Here is a 9,724-nt window from a genome sequence, read left to right on the forward strand (position 1 = left end):
GTGGGTAGCACTGTCGCCTCACAGCATGAAGGCCCTGGGTTCGATCCCCAGGTGGGATGGTCCGGGTCTTTTCTGTGTGGAGTTTGCATGTTCTCCCCGTGTCTGTGTGAGTTTCCTCCCACAGTGCAAAGACGTGCAAGTGAGGTGAATTGGAGACACTAAATTGTCCATGACTGTTTGACATTGAACTTGTGAACTGATTAATCTTGTGTAATGGGTAACTACCATTTCTGTCATGATTCATGAATGTAACCAAAGTGTGTAATACATCACGTTAAAATCTTAATAAATAAATGAATAAATAGATGGACAAGCAACCTGCCTTTCTTGACCCACCACAACCTTGACCAGGATAAAGCAATGGTAAAGCAGACAATGAGTTTTGGCATGTCGGCAACGTGAACAGTTATTAAAACATAGTAATTAATGTGCATTTTAGGGCTGGCATTCCATCCGGACATATGGACACCCTACACGGCCTCCAAATCCCTTGTTAATGATTTTATTTATTATTATTATAGTTTGTAACTTCTCAGTGTTCATATAAACAAAGCAGGTTTGACTGCCTGTACAACATTCTTTGGACAGTTGTTTTTGTCTATTGTGAAGGTTGGGAAAACACCCCAAACTGTGTTTAAATACTTAAAGAACATTTGCCAGGATGGTCAGATGTGTGGCATGAATTAAATGCTGCTAGAACATCAGTGCCACTGCTCACAGTCAGACAAGCTTCAAACTGTCTTGGGCTACAATGTGCTGTACAAAAGAAAAGAAAACACTAACAAACTAACAAACAAGCGAACTAAGCAAAACAAACTAGAAAGCAAATGTACTGTTTAGTGTTTTGATACGTTTGACTATTTGTTGTTGTTAGCATTGTTTGCTAGTTTAGCATTGTTTGCTAATTTAGCGTTAAACCGGTGACTCGTGTCTGACGCAGAAATCGTGCGCGTGCAAACATGGCGACTACAGTACCGGTGGTGAACGATACAGAAGATTATTCTTTTTTACCACTTATACACGATATTATCAAATGGTATGATATATAAGTACATAAATAAGATGATATAACATACGCTTTCAAACCAAACTCATAGATTCAATATTTTGTGTTTAAACCGCTTTCCCGATCGCTAGCTAGCGGTAGCTTGCTAACCAGCGCTAACCAAACACCCGGATGTTGTACTCACTAATAGAATGAATAGTTTATATATTTAACTCTAACATTTCTCACCTTAATCCAACAGCATGGATAAAGACAACCAGGATGTTCACCAGGAGTTAAACAAGCTCAGAACGCGGATCCAGGAGACCCGGGAGCAGATCCTGACCATGCCCGGTATCGACATGAGTCCGGAGCTTCAGCAGAACAGGCTCCGGACCCTCAGGGAGCAGGTCCACACCAAGAACGAGCTGTTACAGAAGTACAAGGGCTTGTGCATGTTCGACATCCCCAAACCGTCCTGATGATGAGAAGGACTTGTGATACTGCTGCTCATGTGATGTGTGTATAGCTGGACTGTCTATCGTTCATGTCTTCATAATTATCATTTACATTTACAGCATTTATCAGACGCTTTTATCCAAAGTGACTTCCATTACAGTTACAGTGTACAGTCTTAGCAATGGAGGGTTAAAGGCCTTGCTCAAGGGTCCAACAACAGCAACCCGGCAGTGGTGGGGCTTGAACCAGCGACCATTTGATTACTAGTGCACTATCTTAACTGCTAGGCTACAACTGCCATCATGTCTCCACCCTGTCCCTATCATGCCTCCACCATATCCAGATGCTGTGTCCACTGGCAGCTTTATTTGGACTGGCAGCTGTCATGTTACCATCATGTCTTTGTCATGTCCTTACCATGTCCCTATCATGTCCAGATGCTGTGTCCACAGCTTTATTTGGACACTTGAAATGGCTCACTGATCATAGAATAGACACTGATGTTCCAGAACATTACGACCACCCACCTGAGGCATGGGTTCCATGTCCAGTCCATGTCACCCTGTAAGGGGTTCTAGACAGGCTGGTACTCATCAAGGCTGCCCGTGAAACCTGGGAGATGATGATTTGGTCCTTATCAAAGTAACTCGAGTCTTTATGCCTTATGATCATATGTGCTGCACTCAAAACATGTTCCCAACATTTAATGAGTATTTACAAAAAAGGTGTTACCATTCACATTTTTGGGGCTGGTTGTAATGTTTTGGCTTAAAATATGTTATATACACTATACTATATGTTGCCACTAATTACTGGCATGTCACTGATTTTGCTTTCTGGTGCAGTAGCAACGTGTAAATATTAAACCCTGAACCTTTATTTGTAAGTAGAATATAATAGAATGCAATCGAATTCTAACAAGTCTCCAGTTTTTTCACTGAATTACAGGTCCTTCTCAAAAAATTAGCATATTGTGATAAAGTTCATTATTTTCCATAATGTAATGATAAAAATTAAACTTTCATATATTTTAGATTCATTGCACACCAACTGAAATATTTCAGGTCTTTTATTGTTTTAATACTGATGATTTTGGCATACAGCTCATGAAAACCCAAAATTCCTATCTCAAAAAATTAGCATATTTCATCCGACCAATAAAAGAAAAGTGTTTTTAATACAAAAAAAGTCAACCTTCAAATAATTATGTTCAGTTATGCACTCAATACTTGGTCGGGAATCCTTTTGCAGAAATGACTGCTTCAATGCGGCGTGGCATGGAGGCAATCAGCCTGTGGCACTGCTGAGGTGTTATGGAGGCCCAGGATGCTTCGATAGCGGCCTTAAGCTCATCCAGAGTGTTGGGTCTTGTGTCTCTCAACTTTCTCTTCACAATATCCCACAGATTCTCTATGGGGTTCAGGTCAGGAGAGTTGGCAGGCCAATTGAGGACAGTAATACCATGGTCAGTAAACCATTCACCAGTGGTTTTGGCACTGTGAGCAGGTGCCAGGTCGTGCTGAAAAATGAAATCTTCATCTCCATAAAGCTTTTCAGCAGATGGAAGCATGAAGTGCTCCAAAATCTCCCGATAGCTAGCTGCATTGACCCTGCCCTTGATAAAACACAGTGGACCAACACCAGCAGCTGACATGGCACCCCAGACCATCACTGACTGTGGGTACTTGACACTGGACTTCAGGCATTTTGGCATTTCCTTCTCCCCAGTCTTCCTCCAGACTCTGGCACCTTGATTTCCGAAAACAGTACTTTGGACCACTGAGCAACAGTCCAGTGCTGCTTCTCTGTAGCCCAGGTCAGGCGCTTCTGCCGCTGTTTCTGGTTCAAAAGTGGCTTGACCTGGGGAATGCGGCACCTGTAGCCCATTTCCTGCACACGCCTGTGCACGGTGGCTCTGGATGTTTCTACTCCAGACTCAGTCCACTGCTTCCGCAGGTCCCCCAAGGTCTGGAATCGGCCCTTCTCCACAATCTTCCTCAGGGTCCGGTCACCTCTTCTCGTTGTGCAGCGTTTTCTGCCACACTTTTTCCTTCCCACAGACTTCCCACTGAGGTGCCTTGATACAGCACTCTGGGAACAGCCTATTCGTTCAGAAATTTCTTTCTGTGTCCTACCCTCTTGCTTGAGGGTGTCAATGATGGCCTTCTGGACAGCAGTCAGGTCAGCAGTCTTACCCATGATTGCAGTTTTGAGTAATGAACCAGGCTGGGAGTTTTTAAAAGCCTCAGGAATCTTTTGCAGGTGTTTAGAGTTAATTCGTTGATTCAGATGATTAGGTTAATAGCTCGTTTAGAGAACCTTTGTGATAGGAATTTTGGGTTTTCATGAGCTGTATGCCAAAATCATCAGTATTAAAACAATAAAAGACCTGAAATATTTCAGTTGGTGTGCAATGAATCTAAAATATATGAAAGTTTAATTTTTATCATTACATTATGGAAAATAATGAACTTTATCACAATATGCTAATTTTTTTAGAAGGACCTGTATATGACACCCGTGCTGTTTACTGAAGTGATTCTGTTTGAAACCCTTTTTTAATAAAAGAAACTGTAAATAATTATTTTATTGCATTATTTTGAACATTGCTTTCTGAATAATGGAAGTGGGTCTGGCTCAAATAAATGAATCGGAAGAATTGACGTGTACTGCTCCTCCAGTGTGGATCCAAACGTATGTATGTAAAACCACCTCCTTGTTTCTACACTCGCTGTCCATTTTATCAGCTCCACTTACCATATAGAAGCACTTTGTAGTTCTACAATTACTGGCTGTAGTCCATCTGTTTCACTACATGCTTTGTTACCCCCTTTCATGCTGTTCTTCAATGGTCAGGACCCCCCACAGAGCAGGTATTATTTAGGTGGTGGATGATTCTCAGCACTGCAGTGACACTGACATGGTGGTGGTGTGTTAGTGTGTGTTGTGCTGGTATGAGTGGATCAGACACAGCAGCGCTGCTGGAGTTTTTAAACACCTCACTGTCACTGCTGGACTGAGAATAGTCCACCAACCAAAAATATCCAGCCAACAGCGCCCCGTGGGCAGCGTCCTGTGACCACTGATGAAGGTCTAGAAGATGAGCGATCGTCTCTGACTTTACATCTACAAGGTGGACCGACTAGGTAGGAGTGTCTAATAGAGTGGACAGTGAGTGGACATGGTATTTAAAAACTCCAGCAGCGCTGCTGTGTCTGATCCACTCATACCAGCACCATGTCAGTGTCACTGCAGTGCTGAGAATCATCCACCACCTAAATAATACCTGCTCTGTGGGGGTCCTGACCATTGAAGAACAGCATGAAAGGGGGTAAAAAGGAATGTAGAAAAACAGATGGACTACAGTCAGTAATTGTAGAACTACAAAGTGTTTCTATATGGTAAGTGGAGCTGATAAAATGGACAGTGAGTGTAGAAACAAGGAGGTGGTTTTAATGTTATAGCTGATCAGTGTATATGTACAGTGGTGTTCAAAATAATAGCAGTCCAACACCATTAACCTGATAAATCACTGTTTTTAGTAGAAGTGATATTTCTACATAGCAAAAAATTCACTTGAAAGTGTAGTAGAGTAATGAAAACAAAACAAACCCAACAATTAGGACATGCATCCCACTCATTCTGAGTAACGGAAGCATTGATTGAAAGGGGCTTGTTCAAAATAATAGCAGTGAGGTGTTTAATTGGTGAAGTCATTCATTCTGCAGAAGAACGGGTGTCAGTTTTGGTCCTTATTTAAGGTAGGAGGGGGGCAAATGTTGCACAGCTTGGTCATAGCTCATTTCCTTCTAAAATACTGGGTAAAATGGGTTGTTCCAGACATTGTTCTGATGAACAGCGTACTTTGATTAAAAAGTTGATAGTAGAGGGAAAAACATACAGAGAAGTGCAGCATATTATTGGCTGCTCAGCTAAAATGATCTCAAATACCTTGAAGTGACAACCAACACCTGAAAGACGCAGAAGGAAGCGTGGAACTACTGTTCAAATGGATTGAAGAATAGCCTAAATGGCAAATACTCAGCCAGTGATCACTTCCAGAAAGAATTAGGAACATCTGAAGTTACCAGTAAGTACAGAAGATGATTAAGTGAAGCCAATTTACCAGCAAGAACTCCTTGCAAAGTCCCGTTGTTAAGAAAAAGACGTCCTGAATGGGTTAACATTTGCCAAGAACACATTGACTGGTCCAAAGAGAAATGGCTCAACATTTTGTGGACTGGTGAAAGCAAAATTGTTCTTTTTGGGTCTAGTGGCTGTAGACAGTATGTCAGACGACCATCGAGCACTGAATTCAAGCCACAGTACACTGTGAAGACAGTAAAGCACGGTGGTACAAAATGATGATATGGGGATGTTTCTCATACCATGGTGTTACACCTATTCATCACATACGAGGGATCATGGATCAGTTTAAATATATCAGAATACTTGAGGAGATCATGTTGCCCTATGTCGAAGAAGAAATGTCCTTAAAATGGGTGTTTCAACATGACAATGACCCAAAACATCTTGGTTACAGACAAACAAGATTGAGGTAATAGAGTGACCAGCCCAATCCCCTGACCTCAATCCCAGAGAGAACTTGTGTTCTGACGTCTGAAACGCGTTTTTTTGAGGCAAAACCCAAAATTGCAGAAGAACTGTGGAATGTCGTCTGATCATCCTGGACTGGAATACCTGTTCAGAGGTGCCAGAAGTTGGTCGACTCCATGCAACACAGATCTCAGAAACAATTGTTATGCCACTGAATATTAGTTCAGTAATTTAAAGTAAAGTAAAACCTTAAATTTTTTTTCATATTATAGATACATTTTTTGAGTTTTTAAAGAAAATTGCTGCACTGCTATTTTTTTGAACAGCCTAATATTCATTTTTCTTAACTTTCTGTAAAGGATGAACACAAACTGGCTAAATGTTGTTAATGTTTTGATTTAGAATTGAAAGTGGAGTATTTTCAGTGCATTTGCATTTATGGAAATAAAAGTTATTATGATGATTTTGTGCTTTATTCACTTTTTTAAAATCACTGCTATTTTTTTGAACACTACTGTACATGTATAACATTAACAAACAAATGCTCAAAACAACAAGGACAACAAAAAATGTCCACAGATATCAGAAACCTGAGGGTGCTTTATCAATAAAGTGGATATTTACCTTTTTAATAATAATAATAATAATAATACATTTAAGCTTAATTAGTTTAAATAGTGGCCAAGTTGCACCTAAAGTAAATTTAATGATTTGATCTGATGAAACTCATAGTGATCGGTGTGTTCTATAGATCTGACGACACATTTATATGACTTATAGGATTGTGGTGTTAAGATTAACCACTTACTCACACACACACAAATGCAGTTACTTAAATAATAGCAGCATGTTTGGGGCAGCCAACATGTAAATCATATATATGTTTATGTCAGCCCTAAACGTACATGTGGAAAAAGCTTTGCTTATGAATCTCAGCCACTTGAATTTACTGTACATTAAACATGCATTTTATTTTGTTTCTTAACATTACTTTGACTCTGATGTGATGTCAGGCAGGATGAAGCTGAGATGTTTCATCTTCTTTCTGCTTGACTTTATTTAATTTATTAATAAACTTCCATTCCTGCATTTCAGACCGGCAACACCTTCCAAAAACAGTTAATACAAGGGAAATTTAGGGCTAGCAAATGAGGTACAAAACTAAATAATGACGGGATTGTAATCATGGTTTGGTACAAAAGCAGCACCACGAGAGGCTTCAGAGTCTCCGAAGAGCAAAGATGATCAGAGGATCCAGTTTGTCCACAAAAGTGTGGGAAAATGATTTAAATATTTAGAAACCATGTTCCTCACAGAAAGATCGGAAGGGATTTGCATATTTCTCCCTCTACAGTGCAGAATATCATTAAACCATTCAGGGAATCTGTGAAAGTAGAGGGTACGGGTGCTGGAGCGTCCTGCCTGCAGGAAGAACGGGACAAAATAACGGAAACACGTCATCGCTCTGCGTCCTCGGTGTCGTGAGAAGGACATTGTCCCAACTTTTTTGGGAATGTGTTGCAGGACTAAAATGCAGGAATGGATGTTTATTAATAAATGAAACACATTTTCCATACCGTCCCAACTTTTTTAGATTTGGGGTTGCAGACATGTGAATATATTCACGACTATTCGAACAGTTTAAGTGTAATAAAGCATCATTACGCGCATCTGATCTGGAAAAGACTGCACCAGAGACTTAAATAAAAAGCATGCTTGGTGTATTTAGTATTTTTTTTCTTTATTTACAAAGTTTACAGTTGCAGAAACAAATAAATATACAATAAAAAAAACTCAAGTTTTGTATGAGAAGCTTTGTGCACTCGTGATGAACAGACCTACAGCACATGTAAACACTTGTGTTCAGCACTTGAAGCCACTGCAGCTCACAGCTCACCGCGTTCTCCTGAACGTTTAGGACTTGGAAAGAACAAGCACTAGTGTTCGGTATCTACAGGAGAAACGAAGCAGATCTAGTGGATGAGACTGTTGCAGATGTAAGACGCGCGTCCTCTTGGTGTCCTGACCTGGAAACCTGGAGACATGGAGAGGTTTCGCTTGCGCTCATGCAGGACGCTTCTCCTCACCGTGCGCACTCCGGTTCGCCCTGCAGCTCTACTCGAGTTTTATTTCGATAAATCGATTCAATAAGGCGATATTATTAGCTGATAACACACCTGTCCTTGTCTTTACCGTGTCCTCCCCCGACGGCCTTTTCTTTGATGTACATGAGGTCGCTGTGGACACTGGGACGACGCGCAAAAGGCGCCACGACCCCGTACGCGTCTCCGTCTTTGGGCTTCTTGCCCCTGCACGACTTGCGGTGCAGCATGTCGCAGTACTGCACCGACACCTTGCGATGCAAGTCGGGGCTCATCTCGTTGGGCAGCTTGGCCATCGCAAACAGGCGTCGGAACATCGAGTCCAGGTTGGTGTTGCGCTTGGCTGAGACCTCAAAATACGCGCAATGATCGTCTCCAACCAGGAGCTGCTCGATCTCCTCACGGGTCACCTCACGCTGGAACTCCCGGTCACCCTTGTTCCCGCAGATCACCAGAGGAACCATCATGTTCTCCTTGGTCTTGTTCTTCAGGCACGACTTGGTCTCGTAGATCTGCTGCTTGAGGCGCTGAACCTCGCCGAACGACTCCCGGTTATCCAAGCTGAACACCAGCACGAACACATCACCTGTGGGGCAACGAGAGAAAATAACTGTGATGAGCTGTCTAATATTTAATGCACACACACTACAAGTGCACATTTTACACACCCACACACACTGCAGACTGGTTTCACTGGTTTATGGTATTTACCTGTCAGTATGGACAGTCTCCTCATGGCAGGGAACGGATGATTCCCAGACGTGTCCAGAATGTCCAGTTGGTAAACATCTCCTCGGATGCTGTAGAGCTTTCGGTGGAAGTCTTCAATAGTAGGTGTGTACTGCTCCTCAAACCTGCCGTTGAGGAATCGAGACACGATGGCTGACTTTCCAACTTTTGTGGAGCCCAGAATCACCATCCTGTAGCAGTTCTTAGCCGGGATTTCCAGCTCGTTTTCAGATGAAGACATTTTCTTAATCATGGCTTTTGGTCCTTATGTCCACAAATGCACAGATGAGTGAAATCCTGATGAATTGTCTTCTGTCCTGTGGGTTGAAGTCTCAGCTTTAAGTCTAGGACTGAGTTTGGGCTATTTAAGCAGCTCGAACCCTTGCGCGTCACCATCTCCCTTCAATGGGCTGGACCAGCGCTTCTGACCTGGTTGCCAGATTGGTCTTGATTCATTTGCGCATGTATCCCCTAATATACTGATGTAAAATGATAAATAAACATAATCCACCAACTCCATTTGTGTAATCTTAGTCTATATTAGTGTTCCAAATTGGTATGCATGTTTTAAATGTCCCCATTCCCCCGAAATTCCAGTAGCTTTGGTGTTTCGACCCAAGGTTCAATTCATGGCTACGTCCTTAAACCCCGCATTGCTGGATCATTAAGTTCAGCCCTTCCAACAAAGGTAGCGAATGCACACATCTAGTGCGGCATCATATGTGTATTAAATGATCCAACTTCTCCTGCAGTGTGAAATCATGGATGGAGTTTAATGCCGTGGGTTGTGAAAATCTGGCAACCCAGCAGTCTTTAAGGACTGCACTGATGAGCCAAAACATTAGGACCACCTGGACTCACAGTTCTGGACTCGTGAATGTGAAATTTCACT

At 41.9% G+C, this 9,724-nt stretch overlaps 2 protein-coding genes across 2 annotated transcripts; one reads left to right on the forward strand and one right to left on the reverse strand.

Moving 5' to 3' along the window:
* The first annotated feature begins 959 nt into the window (after positions 1 to 959).
* med9 (mediator complex subunit 9) lies at positions 960 to 2,356 on the forward strand. Its single transcript, XM_063003327.1, has 2 exons — positions 960 to 1,036; positions 1,248 to 2,356. Exons 1-2 carry the CDS (start codon positions 960 to 962, stop codon positions 1,465 to 1,467), a joined length of 297 nt encoding a protein of 98 aa, XP_062859397.1. The 3' UTR covers positions 1,468 to 2,356.
* A 5,365-nt stretch (positions 2,357 to 7,721) lies between these two features.
* On the reverse strand, positions 7,722 to 9,707 carry rasd1 (RAS, dexamethasone-induced 1). The gene is made up of 2 exons (XM_063003328.1): positions 8,815 to 9,707; positions 7,722 to 8,689 (listed from the first exon to the last, which is right to left on the reverse strand). The coding sequence occupies exons 1-2, from the start codon at positions 9,083 to 9,085 to the stop codon at positions 8,163 to 8,165; spliced, it is 798 nt and encodes a 265-aa protein (XP_062859398.1). The 5' UTR covers positions 9,086 to 9,707; the 3' UTR covers positions 7,722 to 8,162.
* Positions 9,708 to 9,724: the final 17 nt, after the last annotated feature.

Source organism: Trichomycterus rosablanca, chromosome 10 (genome assembly GCF_030014385.1).
Source record: "Trichomycterus rosablanca isolate fTriRos1 chromosome 10, fTriRos1.hap1, whole genome shotgun sequence".
Lineage (NCBI taxonomy): Eukaryota > Metazoa > Chordata > Actinopteri > Siluriformes > Trichomycteridae > Trichomycterus > Trichomycterus rosablanca.